This window comes from Dromaius novaehollandiae, chromosome 7, assembly GCF_036370855.1.
Source record: "Dromaius novaehollandiae isolate bDroNov1 chromosome 7, bDroNov1.hap1, whole genome shotgun sequence".
NCBI lineage: Eukaryota > Metazoa > Chordata > Aves > Casuariiformes > Dromaiidae > Dromaius > Dromaius novaehollandiae.
The window spans coordinates 37,444,018-37,463,748 of NC_088104.1; the positions used below are offsets into that span (position 1 = coordinate 37,444,018).

Here is a 19,731-nt window from a genome sequence, read left to right on the forward strand (position 1 = left end):
TGCGCAGACATAATAAGGTTCTCTTATTTTGCCAAACAGTACAACTGCTCAAATAACAAGTACCTTCATATGTCCAAATAGACCATTACAAACCTGCAATATCCCATCGTGACTTGAACAGCCGCAATGTCCTGGTAAAGAACGATGGAACCTGTGTAATTAGCGATTTTGGACTCTCCATGAAGTTAACTGGAAACAGACTAGTGCGCCCAGGTGAGGAAGATAATGCAGCCATTAGTGAGGTAAGTACAAATACAGATAAGCTGCTGTGTAAAGGTAGAAAAATTAGTATGGAAGTAAGGTTGATATATGCTTGTTTCTGTTGTCATAAGGTTTTACATGTTGTCATTAAGGTGGCACAATTCCTGTTAGGGGGAATTGCTGCAATATGGGGAGAAATGGCTGAAACCTTGAGAGGATGAGACTGATTCTTATGCCAAAACACTCGAAAACATATCTAGCATTATGCCAAAAAACTTGAAAACATATCTAGCATTATTGAAAGGTGATAGAGTGGCAGCTTTGGAGACTGAAGTGCTCTGTGTCAGGAATTTGGTTGCAGTGTTGTTTGCAATGATGATGATACAGATCCTTTGGGTCTTGTACTGCAGATATTACTTAAGCCCAAACATTCTTTGGAAATTAATTTTTTTTTCTGATATTTTTTTTTCAAAATGGTGACATACTGCATTCCACATCTTATGACTTTCTCTGGGTGTCATCTGTAATTTCCTGGATGTGAAACACATATACCTGGGGGAGTGAAAGCATGTAAAAACACATGGACCAACTGAGAAAGAACCAGGATAGAATAAAAGAAGGTGCTTGAAAATGCAACTATGAGAAAAGATTGAAAGAATTAGGGTTGTTTAGTCTAGTGAAGTAAAGACAGAGACAAGTCTTCAAATATGTAAACAGCTGCTACAAAGAGAAAGGAATAAACTGTTCGTATTCACTGTGGATAGGACAAGAGATAATGGGATTACATTGCAGGAGGGGAAATTTAGGTTAGATATGAAGAAATCTTTCTAATCTGTAGAAGGGCAGCACAGGTCTGGAATGGATTGCCAAGGAAGGCTAGAGAATTTGCAATATTTTATGAATTTAAGGAACAAATTGGAAAAACATCTGTCAGAAGTGGATTAGGTAGACTAGACCCTGGACAGAAAGAGAAATGGTGGAGCTTTGTTTTTTATGATGCCGTGATTCAGAGAGTGCTTCTTTGTTGTTTTCTTTTTGTATAAGCCTAAATACACTGACACCTGAATATAGGCTGCTCAACTTCAGTGAGACTACTTTAAATGAAGAATGAAGGTCCCAGAATGCTTCAGTATATTTGTCTTCTTTTTGCTCTTACAGTAAATCTTCACATTTCATTCAAATGATGTGTTTCCCAGTTCTAATCAACTTCCCTTAGAGAGGAAGTATTATAGTAATACCACCTAGTGCAAAGGTGCTCTTGTTAGATGTCTCCTCACTGAACAAAGATACGAGAGGATACAAAACCATTGTTTAAAATGCAGGGATACAGAGTAGTCCTGTGACTTGTTCTGCACGGACTGGTGAATGAATGCTCTAATCTAACATATTCCCTAGTGGAAATGGATATGTCTTCTAAGGCTGTTAATAACCTTTAAACCTGGAAGGTGTAGGAGAGAGCCTTGCTAGCAGTCTGGGAATAAAGAGAACAAGTTTCTTGTTCAGTTACATCCTCTCCCGTTATGGCATGTACTTTGGCATATAACAGAGTAATTTTAGGAAGAAGAAACATTTCTGCTATATCATATTGCATGTGAGAACATTGCGTAAAGGACAAAATTATTATTTTGTTTTAGTATAAACAATATGTGACAGAGCACAGGATGGGTTTTATTATGACTAGGTGACTGATAAGAGTCTAGAAGCTGAGGACATTGATTAGAAGAGAACTGCATTTTCTGCTAAACTGTACAAAACATAAAACAAAGTAGGATATAAAAGAAATCCATAATAAATTGAATACGATGAAGGATTTGCTTCCTGATTTGAAACTTTGATTTTATGTTTTTCCAGGTTGGTACGATCCGCTATATGGCCCCAGAAGTGCTTGAAGGAGCAGTGAACCTGCGGGACTGTGAATCTGCTTTGAAACAAGTAGATATGTATGCACTAGGCCTTATCTACTGGGAGATATTTATGAGATGCACAGACCTCTTCCCAGGTAACTAAAAGAAGTAGGAAAGAAAAAAAAGTTGTAGAAAGTAGTATCAGCAACCAAAGTTAATCCCTAGCCAACCTTTTTAAAGTGAACCCTTCACAGAAGGGAAATAATTTTCATCGTTGTTTTTCACCATCAGGTCAGTGCCATCTAGTGTTCAAAAGTATTATTGTTATCAGTATAATGTATTTGAGTGTCAAGAATGGATCATGCTGGAAGACGTTCAATTGCTTTTCTTAACCAGCTTGCAATCCTCATGGTGGTGCAATTTGGGCACTATAATTACTGTCCAGAGTTCATGAACATTGTGAGTTGGGCTGATTGCAAAAGCAGTGCTTGAAGTGCTTCTCAGACCTTCCTCATGAACAAATGGATAGGAAGGTGCTGTGATTTTATGTAGCCTTTAGCTATTTGTACTTGCTTTTATTTATGTCAGTGACATTGAAAATTCAGGGAAATCCATACCTGTAACATAAAACAAGAGGAAATAGACTGGTAAAAAATTAACACATGAGAAAGTGTCACAACCACCTTTTTATTCCTGAGATATAGTTTAAAAAGTTAATATGACTCTTTATTGCATGTCATAAGACATGCAGTATTCTCTCTGTTGTCAAACAGCTGCACTTTACATGCTGGGGCTTGTAATGTCTTTGGGCTTCCTCCCAAATGAAGCATATGAGTATTTTCAGTCTGCAATGTTACAGAAAATTAGGTGTCATCCTCAGGTTCCAAGATATTCCAAATGTGCCACTCAACCAGCAAGGTTTGATGATGCTCTCCTTCAGAGAGGCTCCTAAACAGCACACAACTCATTCGCAGTTAATTCAGCTTTTCTTTATGAAGTCAGACTTTGGAGAAAATGGAGAACATCCTGATAGACAGCAACTTTGATACTGCCTTCCATCACCTGATAGCCCTTGTTCTGCTTTTTTTTTCTTTTTTAAATCTGTGATTTTTCTTTCTTTTGCTAACAGGGGAATCTGTGCCAGAGTACCAGATGGCTTTCCAGACAGAAGTCGGAAACCATCCCACTTTTGAAGATATGCAAGTCTTGGTGTCTAGGGAGAAGCAAAGACCAAAATTCCCAGAAGCCTGGAAAGAAAACAGCCTGGTGAGACAGAATATTTACAAAGAAACACTAATTTAGCCAGCTGTAAGGTGCTCTCCTTTCTTAAAAGGGAATTTTGAATATCTTTTTCTTGTAATTTTTGTTAGTATTTAAGGACTATGAGCTGTTTCTGGATGGACTTCTTAAGTATTGAACTCAATTTTTAAAAGCCAGTGAGATTAAAGCTAGATTTTTTTTTTTGTTTTAAGGAAAAATACTATGATTATTATCGGATGTTGAAGTATGATAGGCTAAAGATTACTTGTTGTATTAATTTTCACATAGTATCTGTAGTATTATGCATAAAGTGTCCACATGTTCTGTAATCAAATGAGAAACATAAATGTATTTTCTGTCTTTTGTTGTCTTATAAACTAAAAACACCCTAAATTAGTTAACAAAAATGTAATTATACTCCTCCAAAAATGAAATTTCATAAACATTGTAATGAACTTTTTCTGAAGATGTATATTCCTCAGAATTTGCAGAGCCTACAGTTTCTAGCAATAATTTTATTATAACTACATTAGACATTTTGTATGGTTTCATTCGATCTGCAATTTTTATTTTCAAAGCTATAAACAAAATAATGTTTGTTTTGAATGAGTATAGCCACGGCTTGCTTGATGCTGCAAGTCACTGCGAGTCAGCTGAACTCCAGTAGCAGTCTGCTTGCTTTTGTCTGCAGCAGACATGAGGTAGTGCGATTCCCCTTAGCTTACAGGGGGTTGTTTGTCTTTCATTATAAGCAAAGTGAAATGCCAACGGTGACTGGATTTGTCTGATACATGCTAACCTATTTAAGCTAAAATAGCTTGATTGCGAGTGTGAAAATCACATATTTGACTTTTATTTTAAAAGATGCTTTTAGTTATTCCTTTTCTGAAATTATGCCCTTCAACCTTCAGAGACTTTGCTAGTTGATAAGTATGTAGCTACTGTGCAGATAATGGGGAGCCTAAGGCTTCATCTGTGCTGGTACTTGTAAATATGTATGAAACCATTTTCAGAGAGCAGCATAGTCTCCAGTATTAACGCTGTTATAAAACATGTTGTAACTGAGTTGAAAGCTTCATAGAGAGATTATTTTATTGCGCAGTTTTGGCCAGCCAGTCCTAACAAAGTCCACACCTGAACTACATAGGAAATCAAGCAGCAACTGTTCTAGTTATGGCCATGTTGGCAAATGCAGTGTTAGAAGAATGGAGATTGACAGCTGTTTTTGAAGACAGTTATAACTAAAACAGTTCAAGAAGGTTTGTTTTGTTTTGCAGACTAGCATTTTAAATGTTCATTATACTCTTAACAGGTTGGTAGACTCCAGTATTATTAGACAGTGAGCTAGTAATGATCCCCATATTTAAGCTGCCTAACACATTCAATGTGTTGCCTCTAATGTTTTGGCAAAAATCCAAAATAATAATTTCAAAAAGAATGTTCTGCTCTAAGGATGGATCTACACCATTGCTTAGAGAGAGAGAGGAGAAAAAAAAAAGTAGTTCTGTCATAGATATCAGTCAAACAACCCACTGCACCCTGTCAGTCTAAGATATGATCCCAATGGCCACTCCAAGGGAGATACTGCAGAAAACTAAGTGCGCTCCAGATAACCTCAGCCTGGACCCAGTTCTTAACCTTCTGTATCCAATGCATGGGATAAAAACCTTCTGTCCTTTAGTTAAAGCTATGTAGACATGCTGCAGGTTTGGGTTAAAGCACTTTCATGTAACTTCATCTGTTAGAATATGTCTCTGCCTTTTTCCTTTAAGAAATACAAATAAATATCAAAAGGAAAAGATCTGGGATCTGACAGACAGTATTCAGTTAAATACTGTTTACATTTACTGCTGGGGAAACCTATAGTGGGAGAGTCTTACAAAGGGACAAGACAGGATATTAAAATGTCCACTAACTTAGAGATAAAAACTAAATGGTGATTAAATCAAGTACTAAAAGCTGAATGAAGGCTTTTTATTCTGGGGGAGAAGATGGATCTAGTAGACTATCCTATCATTGTCTCTGAGGGTGCTTTTAGACTCGTGCGCCTCAGCTAAGGCAGGTGCAGTTGCTTAGCCCCGTTCCGATCTGTTGTCGGAAGGGAGATAAAAGAGGTACTTGTGGGGAACCTCATCCCAAACCGTGCAGCCATAGCAGCATCACTGAGCAGCAGGGACTTGCTGGATGCAGGTGGTGTCAGGACCCTCTGAGGGGTGCGGAGCTCTCCGCTAGCATGCAGAGCTACTCCCGGCTGTCTCTGCCAGAAGCAAACAAGGTGGATCTGGCACAAGGAAGAGCAATCCGTGGGGCCTGCTGAGTGTCTTTGTGCCCAGCTGGGGCTGTGCGCAGTTGTTGGTGCTGGAGAGGTTAAAGCTGGGTTGTAGACAACGTGAGACATCCTGGCAAGCCATACCCCATCCATGGGCTGTATATTGGCAGCAGGGGCCAATAAATGTCCACCCTTTTTCTGCACTTGGGGTGCAGTGGAGTAGAAGTGTTCAATGCTTGTAATCTCAGTTGTCTCTTCTCTAGGTCTCTGACCATATGGCAGCATGATTTGGAGGTTTAGAGCTCTAATCCTGACTGCACCAGTCACCCCACAGTGTGATCGCAGGAAAGTGTGTCTGTTTTCATTTCTCCGTCTGTAAAACGAGGGCAGCAGTAGTCTCCTCCCATAGTGCAGACAAATTCAGTGGTGTTTGAGAGGCACTTGAATGTTACTGTAGTGAACAGGAGAAGAAAAGCGTGAGGAAATGAGCAAGGCTGCATTAATTGCAAACAGTGCAGGGCAAGGCAGGGACCATTCGCTGAACTGAGCTTTGAGGGTATCGATGACATTTCCAGAGTATCATCGATCCTTTGTACATGGCCTTCATAAGGCAGATGGGGAATGACCATGCATACATCCAAGAGGGCAGGTTGGAGGTTGTATAGGCAACTGTAAATGTAACTTTTTCTCAATTATGATCTTTCCAGCTTGTGTGTGTGATATGATGGTGTTAATCCTGCATATTGCTGCTATTAGGGTAAACTAGCTTTGAATTAAATTGTTGCGTATCTTCCGTTTCTCTTTCTCACCAGCTTGTGACTATTTCCATGTGTACAGAATGCTGTCGTAAGACAGTAAATAAGAAGCACAGTATAAAGGGGAAATAATGCAAGACGAAGTTTTTTTGTTTGTTTGTTTCCTGCAGGCTGTGAGATCACTTAAAGAAACAATTGAAGACTGTTGGGATCAAGATGCTGAAGCTCGACTAACAGCGCAGTGTGCTGAGGAGAGGATGGCAGAACTCATGATGATTTGGGAGAGAAATAAATCAGTTAGCCCAACAGTCAATCCTATGTCAACTGCCATGCAAAACGAGCGGTGAGAAAGAAAATACTTGTTTTTAGTCACCAGGGAATGTCCAATGCATAGCTCACTTGCTGCACCTGTGAAGCGGGCATGTGTTACGTGAGCTAGTCTGCCCATGGGTATTGTACGATATGATGCTGATTGCTTCATTTTATGTGAATCCATGTTATGAGGAGTTCTGAGATCTATACATCCCCAGAACTCACCTTTTATGTAAACTGGGCTTCTCACAGAGGGGGCTTTCTGACTGAACAAACTGTGCAAACAGGCTTACACAGACATGAAGTGATTTGGAACTGTCTTTAAGGACTCTTGCTATAAGATGTGTGAATTTTCTATTTAGAACTTTTCTAGTAAAAGCTGTACGTGTTCAGGAGATACGAGTTCAGGAAATCACCAAGTCTCATACCTACAGCTTTTCAGTTAAAGAAGCACAAGGCCACTGTTTCAGTTATCGTTACTCTGATCCTAGTGAGAGAGGTGCTGCACGTTCCCCTTCTCTGTCTATAAATTATCCAAGGAGAGTGAGAATTAGCTGAACTGACATTGATACTTAGCATACACTAGAGATCTGGATTTGAGAGAAGAGTAATATTGCTATACATGGCAGTGTGTTTTGTCATTAAAAATTTCTGTTCAAAACATGGAACACTTAAATTGTTAAAATAATAGAATTGTCACAGTTTGGGACCTTGTGACCTTTCCCAGCATCCCTTTCTCCATCCTGTCTGTAGAGTTCTTGTTACCCTCCTGCAGCTTCACTTCTCTGCAACTAGAATAGTGCCTTAGCAGTGAACTGGGCAAATAGTGTATTGGACAAATAAAAGAAAATTACTGATCTCTGGCTTAGTTGTATAAATAACATCCATGACAAAATTTCTGTCCTACTAAAACAATTTTCTGCTACCCAGGATTTTTCAAGGAAGTTACAGAAGGATCTCAGTTTGAACTATATTTGTCCTTAGATTATGCATGAAAAGAAACAGAAAGACATTCAGCTTTCTTAATTGAGAGGCTTTATAATGTAAGATGATTTTTAAATATATGGTCTTAATATCACTTATTTTTTCTTAAAGGAATCTGTCGCATCACAGGCGTGTTTCAAAGATAAGGCCATATCCAGATTACTCTTCTTCCTCCTACATTGAAGATTCAATCCACCACACTGACAGCATAGTGAAGAACATTTCTTCTGAACATTCAATGTCCACTACACCATTGACTTCAGGGGAGAAGAACAGAAACTCCATTAACTATGAGCGGCAACAAGCACAAGCTCGCATCCCTAGTCCTGAGACAAGTGTCACCAGTTTGTCCACCAATACTACCACCACCAATACAACTGGCCTCACTCCTAGCACTGGCATGACTACCATATCTGAGATGCCTTACTCAGATGAAACAAACTTACATACTACAAATGTCATGCAGCCAGGTGGGCCCACCCCTGTTTGTCTGCAGCTAACAGAGGAGGACCTAGAGACGAACAAACTGGATCCAAAAGAAGTGGATAAGAACCTGAAGGAAAGCTCTGATGAGAATCTGATGGAGCATTCCCTTAAGCAGTTTAGTGGGCCAGATCCACTCAGCAGCACTAGTTCCAGCTTGCTTTATCCGCTCATAAAACTTGCTGTAGAGGTGACAGGACAACAGGACTTCACACAAGCTGGCAATGGCCAAGCATGTTTGATTCCTGATGTCCCGTCTGCTCAGGTCTATCCTCTACCCAAGCAACAGAACCTTCCGAAGAGGCCGACTAGCCTTCCTTTAAACACCAAAAATTCAACGAAGGAGCCACGGTTAAAATTCGGTGGCAAGCACAAATCAAACTTGAAGCAAGTGGAAACAGGAGTTGCCAAGATGAACACTATCAATGCGGCAGAACCTCACGTGGTGACAGTTACCATGAATGGAGTGGCTGGGAGAAGCCACAGCATAAACTCTCATGCTGGCACAACCCAATACGCGAATGGGGCAGTGCCGTCTGGCCAGACAACCAGCTCAGTAGCACAGAGGGCCCAGGAAATGCTTCAGAACCAGTTCAGTGGAGAGGATAGTCGGCTGAACATTAATTCAAGCCCTGATGAGCATGAACCCTTGTTGAGACGGGAGCAGCAGGTTGGCCATGATGAAGGTGTTCTGGACCGCCTAGTGGACAGGAGAGAGCGACCGCTGGATAATGGCCGAACGAATGCCAACAACAACAACAGTAATCCGTGTCCAGTGCAAGACACAGCTACACTCAGTATCCAGAACGTAGCAAGAAATCCTGGGCAGACCCAGACTAGAAGAGCACAGAGGCCTAATTCGCTGGATCTATCAGCCACAAATAGTTTGGATAGCAGTAGTATGCAGTGTAAGTGCCAGCAGGACTTGAACAGTTTCTCTGACCCTTTTTTACTCAAAAACTAACTACGTGTATCTGCTTGAATAGAAAATACTTCTGTGTCCCCTGTCCCTCCTCAGAACATACCTACTAAATCCCAAATAAGTTTAAATTCCATCAGCACAATATCAGTCTTCTCGATAAAGTGCTGTCTTCTGTCTCCATCAACTTCAGAACACGTTAGGTCACTATCTTCCTTCCCCATACCTGGAACAAATCTGTCCCTTTCTAACCTACCTCCTCTGACTCTAGGCAGGTCGTTACTTCTGCACTCCTTACTCTTTGCAAGGCACCTACCTTGGCAGCTGCAAAGCATATTGAAATATCCTCCTATTTTTTCGTGCAGGGGCGTATTGTACCCTCTTTTCCTTACTTTTCCTCATTGTCTTAAGAGTAGTTGGCTCTAAGATGCATTGATTAAAATACTTTATTAAAATAAGTACTTATACATTTCATTATTTATAAAGTGACTGATTTTACTGTATTATTCCAACATAGATAGACATTCAGGCATTCTTCACTTTGCTATCTGAACTCCAATAATTATAGCACTCTTTCATCAATTTACCATGTACATATTAAAAATTAATCAAAGTAGTTAGAGAAGGAATCAATTTTAATAGACACCATCAGAATAACTGCCTTAGAGTGTTCTACAGCCAAAGATTTAAGAGGTTGTAATGGGACTCTCTTTTTTTTCAGTAAGCATGTAATCATGTAGTTATAGCTAAATTAGCTACATCCTCTTACATGTTTTTTGTCTTTGGGCCTGCTGGAGCTGCTGCAAACACTTCCTTGTGTGCATTTTTAAGAGGACACATTTCCACAATGCACTGTATTCTTTGAAAGATCCTTGCAAACCTTTGACCATGTTTAGATAAGAGACTATAATTACTAGTGAAATAGTCTGGTCTGCCAGGCATTACATGTATGGAAATGAAAGGTTTAGAAACAAACCAGAACAGGTCTTTCAGGAAATGTAGTTGAATATTCAGCAGTGGAATGTTCAAGCTTTCCTTTTAAGTAGGAAACTTTAAGTCATTTGCTAACATGGCAATTTGAATTGAAATTTCATTGAGCGGGGAGAAAAATATTGCAGTAACTTTTCTTAATTGAAGATTGAGTAAAAAGAGGAAAAGAGTTTGAAAGTTAAATAAGTAAACTGAAAGGGTTGGATTAAAAAATCTGATTTCTACTACTGAAATTATATGTTTAAAATTGAGAAGCAGCTGGTTTTGGCCGTTTACAAGCCCAAATCCTGACTTAGGAAAAATGAGAATGGACCATTTTGCCTCCAGGTGAAGGCCTCAGCCTTGCCTGAGGCTTTGTATGTAAAAGAACTGCTTTGCCAGGTGAAGTGGAAGTTAGAGGATCTATAATTTAATTACGCTATTAAAAATGAGCCTTTGCCACCCTGTAGTAGCTCCATTTTTCTGTACCTCCCATTACAGGTAATATAAGATACTATGATTGCAAAAGCTACTCAAAGGGAAATGCTGATTTTGCTGTTTGCCAATGCACGTTCAAGGTAACCCAAATTACTTCACTGAAGTAATTTCTGACAGAGAACAGAATCTGATCCTTTGTTTTAGTGGCAGCTACTGTAGTTCATATACCTGTCATGCCTCTGCCAGACAGGTGCTTATCTTGATAAGATGTCGTTCATCTATTGCCTGAGTAACAACCCTGAACTCTCCAGCATAATCTTCCTCATAATGCTTTTTTTCTTTCTTTCTTTTTTTCTTTTCTTCTTCAGTAGGTGACTCCTCACAGGATGGCAAATCAGGCTCAGGAGAAAAGATCAAGAAACGTGTGAAAACTCCATACTCACTTAAGCGGTGGCGTCCTTCAACATGGGTCATCTCCACTGAACCGCTGCACTGCGAGGTCAACAATAACGGCAGTGACCGGGCAGTCCACTCCAAATCCAGCACTGCTGTTTATCTTGCAGAAGGAGGCACTGCCACCACAATGGTATCTAAGGACACAGGAGTGAACTGCCTGTGAAATACTTTAAAAGTCGACAGATGACCTTTTTTTGCATTATTTGAAACAAACATGCAGAAGACATTTTAAAAAACTGCTTTCTCCTCCTGTCAGCAACCCCTACCAAGGACTCGCTTTAAATAGATTTCAGCTATGCAGAAAATTTTTAGCTTATGCTTCCATATTTTTTTATTTTGTTTTATTTTTTGAACGTTTTTGCACTTTTATTTAGTATCGCTAAAGTTAAGTCTGTCTGTTTTGACCACGGAATATATATATGTGTATCAAAAATGTGGTCTCAAAATATTTTTTTAAAAAAAAGTAACAAAAAAATATTGCTGATAATCAGTTTGGACCAGTTTCTTAAGGTCACTAAGATCATAAGCAGACTATAAGACAGGTTTGACTGCAGTGGTGTCTTGTAACCATGTTTTGATTTCTGTGCACAAGCTAGTCTGTATATTTCTATGTTAAAAAGTGTATTCTCTTTTGAACCCTTATTTTTCTTGTGTCATGTTGAAATGTGCAATAGTCTATAGTTCACAGTATGCTTTATTGAAAAGTGTGTTTCTAAAACTGCCACATGTTCCCCTTTCTGTGAGTATTTGTTAATTTTTCCCTGACAGTTGAGCAGTCAGCCAGTCATGACAGTGAACTTTGCACACCGTAGCCAGCTTGAAGCAGCTGCCTGTATCACATTGTGCTCTGAGGTGACAATGCATGAATTTTCCCAACTTGAAAGGGCTTTTAAAAAGGAACAACAAAAAAAAAGAGCTCAGTACCTTTCCTTTAATCCTTCCAAATCTAAATGTGTTTCCTTTATAGTAGTAGATGCTAGCCTGTGAAGTTCTGAATAGCAAAACATTGAACAAATGTAAGGAAACAGAATGTCAGCCATTTTTTCCATTTTATTTTGTGTGCAGTTTCAGCCTTTGTATTTATGTAAAACCTTATTTAGATCACTAAAAATGTACATTGAAAAATACATTTTTATCAGATACCTTAATGACTGTCGTACTTAAAAGCTCTAGTGAAGATAGGTTGCTAAGATATTTTGTTTACATAGAGGGGGGAAAAAATCATGAATCTTGATCGTGATGAGTCACAAATCTTTCAGGATTTACCTCCTACAGAAAGTCTGAGGTAAAATCAGTCTGATTACTTATGCAAGTAGGTGCATCCTAATTGGCTGTTGTTGCTGAGTTAAAACTCTTCTTCCCATCATTTTTTAGAGCCTCTTATTCATCTTGTTAAAATTTAATGCATGCTTTTAAAATTCATGGTTATGAGTGTTTTGGGGTGAGAATTGTTTTGTTTCTCTGGTTAGAACTTTGTACATAACACTCCACACATTGATTTTAGGTGTCAGTGGTCATGAATGTAATATCTATTGAGATAAATTGTTTTTTCATCTTCTCAAGTAAACATTATCTTCTCAAGTAAACTATTATTATTATTATAACATTATTACAATGATCATTTTTGCTGTCTACTGAAAGAAAATTAATTTCCTCACTGGCCAAACCCCCCTTCCACCTAAGACTTTTAGCTTGAGAAATATTCTTTCTGATTGAAAAAAATTCCTTAAAACCTATTTACATTAAAAGTATATAACATATGTCAGTCTTTAGTACTGAGTAAAGTTTTATCACTGCATCTGAAAACTGGTTATGTGCAAAGACAGAAAATCTATTCAGTCAGCATGCCAAACTCCTATGCAGAATATTGCTAGCCAACCATTGCCTCCCCCAGCATGTCCACTTTGAGTTGAGTGAAACAAATGTTGCATGCTTTCAAGCTCATTTGTTTCCTTGCTATTGTATTTTTTTTCCCATGAGGTAAACTTTGCCAACTCTGTTCTTTCACATCCGATGATATAACCGGCATATATAATATATGCTTTCCTATATCTGATTCTTGCTGTTTCCCAAACTCCCTTGTTTATACCTGATTTCTGTGATTTCCTATCTTGATGTTCCTTAAATACTTCTTAGATTCTCCTAGATATCTCCAAGAGGTAACGCTATATACCCAGTCCCTGATTCAGCATAGCTGTAGAAATATAAGCCATGAGAGACTCTGAACTTGCTATGGTCTCATCTCTGTTGTACTTCAGGTAATACCTTTCTTCTCTGAGGCATAATTCTGTTATCCTGATGTGCAAATACAGTTACATCTCCCCTCTTCAAAAAGACAGCCTTTCTCTGGTTTTATTCTTAATTCACTCTCCAGCTTGCCATCTGCTGCAATCTCGCATCGCAGGTGTTGTAAACCTGCCATTTGCTCAGCTGGCTTTCAAGATCTGAATAAGATTTTTTGGCATGCTGTTTGTAATGTTGGCTGTGTTTTTTATCTCATTTGGACTTCTTTGGGTCTACAGTTGAATGTCTGGAGTACAGTACGTTGTTTTTTGATGATCACTGTATCATGCATGTCGAAGATTCTTCACTCCTTTTCCAAAGACTTTTTGCTTTGCCTAACACGTATCTTCTATCAGCATTGCAGAATGTGGTCTGAAAAGCATATGTAGGACACTTTTATCTAACTTGAAACACTCTAGGGAAAGAAAAGTTATTTACTCTAAGTACTGCTTCTTTCTGCTAAGACAGTTTTACACCATTCTTCTAGCCTTTCTTTTCAGGGCAATCCTTTATAAGAAATCCAACTTTTTATGCTCAATGCAGTCAAAAGATTTTAATAAAATGATATACCAGATGGAAAGGTCCTTCTGCAGTTCTGCAGTTTTTCTTACAGATTCTCAAAACAAACACAATAATTTAATTTCCTTTATCTTTTTCTATCACTTGGTGAAAAGCCTTTGGGAAGAATCAATAAGTAAAAGAAAAAACATGCTATATAATCTACTATGGATAAGTATAATTTGTAACATTGATAGCAAGGTTTACTTTATCCCAAAGTACCTTATAGATTAAATAAAGAAAAGCTGTTTATTTTTAAAGGTCAATCAAAATGAACTCTTAAGTAGGTACTAATATATTCTGATTCTGCCACAGCCAGATGAGATCAGATTAGCACAGCGTGGTTTTTATGCTTAATTTATTAATGCCCTTTTTTGCTCACAGCAAACAATCCAGTCTCTACAGCATATATTCTCTAAAACTGAATGACATTGAATTGTGTCTCACAAAAGTACCTTGGGGAATCATCCTTAAATGACTGAAAGACATCTAAGAGAATTCTACAGATCAGATACATATGGATGATAGTTGATTAATATACTATTATCTGGGGCGGGGGGGGGGGTGGAATGTGTTTTATTTCTTTGTGGTTTTTGTTTTTTTAAGGAAAAAAGGATTAGTTATGAAAGCTGGTGGTTTTCTATCAATTTCTGATGTATACTGCAGACAAGATAAATAGCATAAATAACTGAACTGTGCCACTGTCAAATAGGCAACAGTAGAATATTTGCTATGGTAATTTATAATGTGTAATTCAAGTAAAATGTTACAGCAAACATTTGTGATGTTTGTGTACCTAAGCCAAAATCCAAAACCTTACTGATTTCAGAAAAATCACACAATAATTGAAGCTAAAAGATTTGCTTAGGCTAAATACATCGCCTGTTTTTCTATTTCCTATAATAGAGATGCTCATCAACATTACAGCGTTTAGAATGTGAATTCTAACCATTTATGCAAACATGGCTGCATAGTGAAATTTATTTTCTTCTAAAATTGATATTTACAAGTCAGATTATCTGGAACACTTCCCCTGAATTTGCTCACAATGGTCTATAGCTTCATGTGTTAAACAGTTAGTAATAAAAATGCCATTCTTGGAACTCTCAGATGCACTTAAATTACATAGCTAAAGGTAAATGAATTCTCAATTTAAAAGAAAACTAATTGGTATTTTCATCATTATAATATTCTCCGGAACAAGGTACATTTCAATTGAAAATCATGTTTATCTGTGTTTTGCTTTCTTACTGCAGTTTAAGTGTTCTTTGCATCTATAAAGTTACCTAATTTTCAAAGGCAACACAATTTCATTTTTTTCAGTCTGTTAGGGACAAAAAACAATGCAAGATGGATGCTGGCAGGTTTTAGGAATTAATAAAAATTATAAATATGATTAGAAAATACATATCCTCCATCTATCAGCTTTTTCCAAAATAAATGTTTAATCCTAGCTGCCTGAGGAAGGAGTATAAGGGGGTTCAGTATATGTGTGGAGGAGATTATTGCGCAAAACTTGATATTAATGACTAGGTATTTAGAAAATACATGTTGTACACATTATACATGGCATAGTTTCAGTGTTAGGCTGATTTTTGGGATCATGCTTTTTGCTCTAATGATATCCCTAAAGTACTTTTGAGAGTGTTATTTTAAAAAAAAAGTCCATTAGTGTAATATTACTGGGTTTATGTTCAGATGGTAATTTTCTTCTGTGGGAAATACTCAAAAGATCACAGCCATTTTGCCCTTGAAATGTTGTTATGAAAAGTTCTAGCCTAATTAAAGAGAATTTTTAAATTCACATATGTAGTCATTACAGGAAAAATGTCTTGTGGTATGCTGTAATTTTTACTTGTATAAAAATGATAAAGTTCCCATTGCTGAAACAGAGAATGTTTTTAAGCACTGAAACAGTAATTGCCAAGCATAACTGACTCAATGTCTGTTAAATTTGAAAATTTGGAACAATTTATCTATGAAGTTTGACATAGGATCAATTAGTTTGAGTGTTGCAATCTGACCTCCCAATATCCATTTTAACAGATAAATATATTATATAACCTCCCTTTTCCCATGAACTTATTTTGTGTTCAGCTATAGTCCTTTGTTCCTTGAAAAAGCTATACCTATGGCAATGGAGCTAAATACATATTTTTATGTAAACTCTATATGTATTACAATGCATATGTATGTCATGCATAAATTCCAGGATTAAATTCTGTGGGTTACAGTATCAGATGGTAGCAGTGGTGTAGAAGTATAGTGCTGTTTTTCATAAGCCATTTTTAAGTTGTCTTTAGTACATTACGATACATATTGGGCTCAGTCTGTGACACTTAGTTCAGCAGTGTAAGATCTCTCAGAACAGACCTGTCATTGATTGTTTAGGTGGAATGAATTTATTCTTGAAAGAAAGATGGGAATGCACTTGATCTGAACCTCAGCTGAAGCTGAGTAATTTAAGGTTGCTCCTTTAAAGATATCAGTTAAGTCTGAAAGAAATCCAAAATTCATAAGTATGATAATTTTTGCAAGGCTTTTGTTATATAGTAGCTATGGTTATGTGTGTGGTTGCCATTTAAACATAAGGTTCTTAGGCCATTAAATCCAATGGGGAGAAATTACTTTTTAGGCTTGTATATTGTCATATAAGGCCTCAAGCTGTAGAAATAAGTCCCTCTTTTGTTTTGGTTTGGTTTTTTTCTAAATTAGGTTTAGCTTGGATGTGAAATAGTAACAAATCAGATTTCTCGTTTTGAGATTTCTTCTGTACTCACTAAAACTGGGAGCAGAACATCCAGTTCTGCAGATAAACACATGGATTCAGGCCCTCCTTCGAATCAAAATGGGAGCTCTGTTTGGCCCCAGTGTATCTCAGGAAATCAGCATCTAATCAGTTGATGCTTGCTATTGAAATCAAAGAAGAGTCTGCCATTGATTTTGACTGAAGGAGGATTGGGTTCAGCTGATGCTGGTGTTCATATTTTCTCACGCGTGTTAGTGCTGGGAAGGCCAAGGCGGAATGTTAGAGGGTGGGGGCTGACCCTGGGTATTGATGTTTGCGGAGTGTTGGCTGATGCCTTGAGTCAGGCTGTCGCGCTGGGTCAGTACCAGTTCAGCTGCGGTTTCTGTCAAGAAGTGGAACTGCACCAGTGGGAGCAATAATGGAAGGTTTCAAGATAAGTTCTCATTTACACCAAAGCCCTTTTATGTTGATCTGGGCTTAGTACAGGTCTGATTTAGTCACAGCTGTAGTGAATTACTAATATGGAAGTACTTTTTATGGCAATTTCTATTTATTTCACTGTGGTTTAATCTATATATTTGCATAATAACCAGGAACCAGTTGGAGTTATGTTAATTTATAATGTAATTGTCAGATATTTTAAAAAGCATATTGATCGGTAATCATGTAAAATCGCAAGTCACTCAGTTCGTTAACTTCAATACATAGGTCATGTTTCAACAGATTCAGTAACTGTCACGATAAAGAAAGATATCTTCAAAATCCTTGCAGTCTTCTGCAGCTACATTATGTAACATCCTTCAGGAGCATAGCCTCTTGCATGGTAATTATTTTAAAGTAGAAATAGTTACTTTTTATAGCTTACTAGTTTTAAGGCCTCCCAAAAGTCAACTTTTTTAGCCTATTCACCTACCTGTTTTTAAGACGGAGCAGGAAATTGTGAGGTTTATTTCTAGAGCACTTGATTCACTTTTTTGTGCTTCAGAACTGTATCATGAAGTATCATACTTCAATCGTGTTTATTCAAAAGAAAGGAAAATAGTTAATGTTTCAGTAATTTTTAAACAGTTACAAAAACAAAGAAACAGGCAAGTCCAAGTTACAGCTGACTTTCATTTGTCACTTTCCTGACAATTTCTGATTTGTGGCTCTTCTCTCTCTTTCACAATGTTGAAATGTATTTAAAAAAGGTTTATATGTAATGTTTCTTGTCTGCTTTTTGTCTCTAGAGGAAAGTGTGCTCTATTCACATTTATATAAGCTGGAATCATATTTTACAATCACTGTTCATTATTTTCCCCCCAAATGCAGTATAAAAGGAAAATGAACATGGCAAAGACTGATTTCTAGGGTTTGGTGTTCTGTAGAAGCTGAAATAAGGAGACGTGAAACTGCCTTTTTCTTTATGAAAGACTGTAAAAAGAGCATTAATTTCTGAGCGAGCGTTTCTGGGGAGGAGGGGGAAAAACCCTAGAATATGGAGTCTCATCAGAACCCTTCTGTTAACGGGTATTTTTGTTTTTTCCTCTCAAATAACTGAGGAAATATCATGTATGAATTTATAAATAATTGCTTTCAGTTATTTCTTTTATATAAGCTGCCCAATACCCTTGCTATGCTGTATAAGTTGTGTTTCATGGAACAGTGTGAGTATGAAATAAAAAGCTAATTTTTGTTTTTTAATCATCTGTGGATGCCACTATGAAAGCTGACATTGTTAAAGCCACTACAGAGTTTTCTATGAATACTTGTAAGAATTGCTTTGTTATATATAAACCTAAATAAAGAGATTGTATTGATACAGAGACATTGGATAAGAACATTTAAAAGGCTATTCTTTAGGTCTAAAAGAAATGGCTTGCTGTAAAATGGTGCATTATTCCATTTATTAAAGATCATATTAATGACAAAAAGCATGGTCTTTTGTGCGTTTTTCATGGTATTGTTAGCCATGAGAAATAAGATATGCTCCCAGAGGAAAACTGCTGTTGGAGCTGTGTTTCTTTGGCTGAAGGATGAGGAACTACTTCATTACTGAAGGCTGAATAGGACCTTCAGACACCTTAGGCATGTGACAGATTACACATTGCACTGTTATCGGATAACAGTGTGAAACAATTAGGGCTTGCCTCTGCTGCATGAATGCAGTGCCTCTGCTTGCTTTTCTGCCTATTATCACTGGTGGACTAGTTAGGATGCTTGCATTGGCAACTAAATATAGTTTGTGGGTGTTTCAAAGCAGTAGGCCTTGTAGGGCCTCTTGTTACTCCTTGTCTGTGGACTAAGTGTTTAATGAAGAAAAACAAAGCAAAGCAAAAAAAAACGGGGGGGGGGGGGGAGAGAGGCCTCATACGGTTGCAGATTTTAACTAAATACTTTTCCCCTTCACTTTTGGTTTGGCTGAACTTGGATGGACTGTGGGATTCATGACAACCAAGCATGTGGGAGAAGCACAACAAACAACAACCTCTGCATTTGGGACAAGAACTAAGATTGCAGCCCCCTGTCCTTCCCACACAAAGTGTTGCACTCTTTCCCCTTGAGGACACAATGTCTTGACATCCTTACAAGCAGCAGCTTTCCCAGACCAAAGTTGCTGTCCTACCCATCAGAACTGGAAGAGATGGATTAAGTCTGCGCAAGGACCCTGTGAACTTCCTGCACTGACTAGTCCAACCCAGGAGCTTCTTGTCTGCTAGGCCACATGAAGGTAAGGTTCTGGAAAGAGAATGGTCTTTACTCCACTGCAGTCTGCCTTGTTTCACTGCCTGGTGTTCTGGGTGTTTTTCAATTCCTGATGCAAGAACTTCATTTGAAGGAGTTGTCTGGGATCTTTTTGTTTATCTATTTTTACTTTGCAGTGAAGAGCTCTTCCTCTAGTTTCCCTTCTCCCAGTCATATCTGGGGGGAACTTCAAGCTGAGCCATTATTGGGAATCACCACCATACAAATGATAGCTACGCTGTACCTGTACACAGGTGACACTGTTTATTTGGTCTCTTCTGACCAAGACCAGAGAGAGCTTTCTCATCTCTTGTGGGACCACTGCTAAGTGTGAGAGGGGGTTAGTGCTCCAGGGTTTGATTGCCACTAAGGCAAAGGGCAGGGAGCTCAGGCTTTGGGACATGGAACTTGTGCATGGGGAGAACAGAAGGAAATGAATGCCGCCCTGCAAAACAGTCCTGAGAACTGAGTAGCACCAGCACTAAGTCATCCCTTCCTAAGCAGAAGGAAAATATTAAACAAATCTT

At 38.1% G+C, this 19,731-nt stretch overlaps 1 protein-coding gene across 1 annotated transcript in view; it reads left to right on the forward strand.

Moving 5' to 3' along the window:
* Positions 1-18,393, forward strand: part of BMPR2 (bone morphogenetic protein receptor type 2) — a 116,063-nt gene extending 97,670 nt beyond the window's left edge. Inside the window, exons 9-14 of the mRNA XM_064515208.1 lie at positions 82-242; positions 2,053-2,200; positions 3,175-3,311; positions 6,500-6,672; positions 7,737-9,016; positions 10,803-18,393. Coding sequence (XP_064371278.1) covers positions 82-242; positions 2,053-2,200; positions 3,175-3,311; positions 6,500-6,672; positions 7,737-9,016; positions 10,803-11,053 — 2,150 coding nt within the window. The 3' untranslated portion in view covers positions 11,054-18,393. The remainder of the gene's footprint in view (positions 1-81; positions 243-2,052; positions 2,201-3,174; positions 3,312-6,499; positions 6,673-7,736; positions 9,017-10,802) is intronic.
* Positions 18,394-19,731: the final 1,338 nt, after the last annotated feature.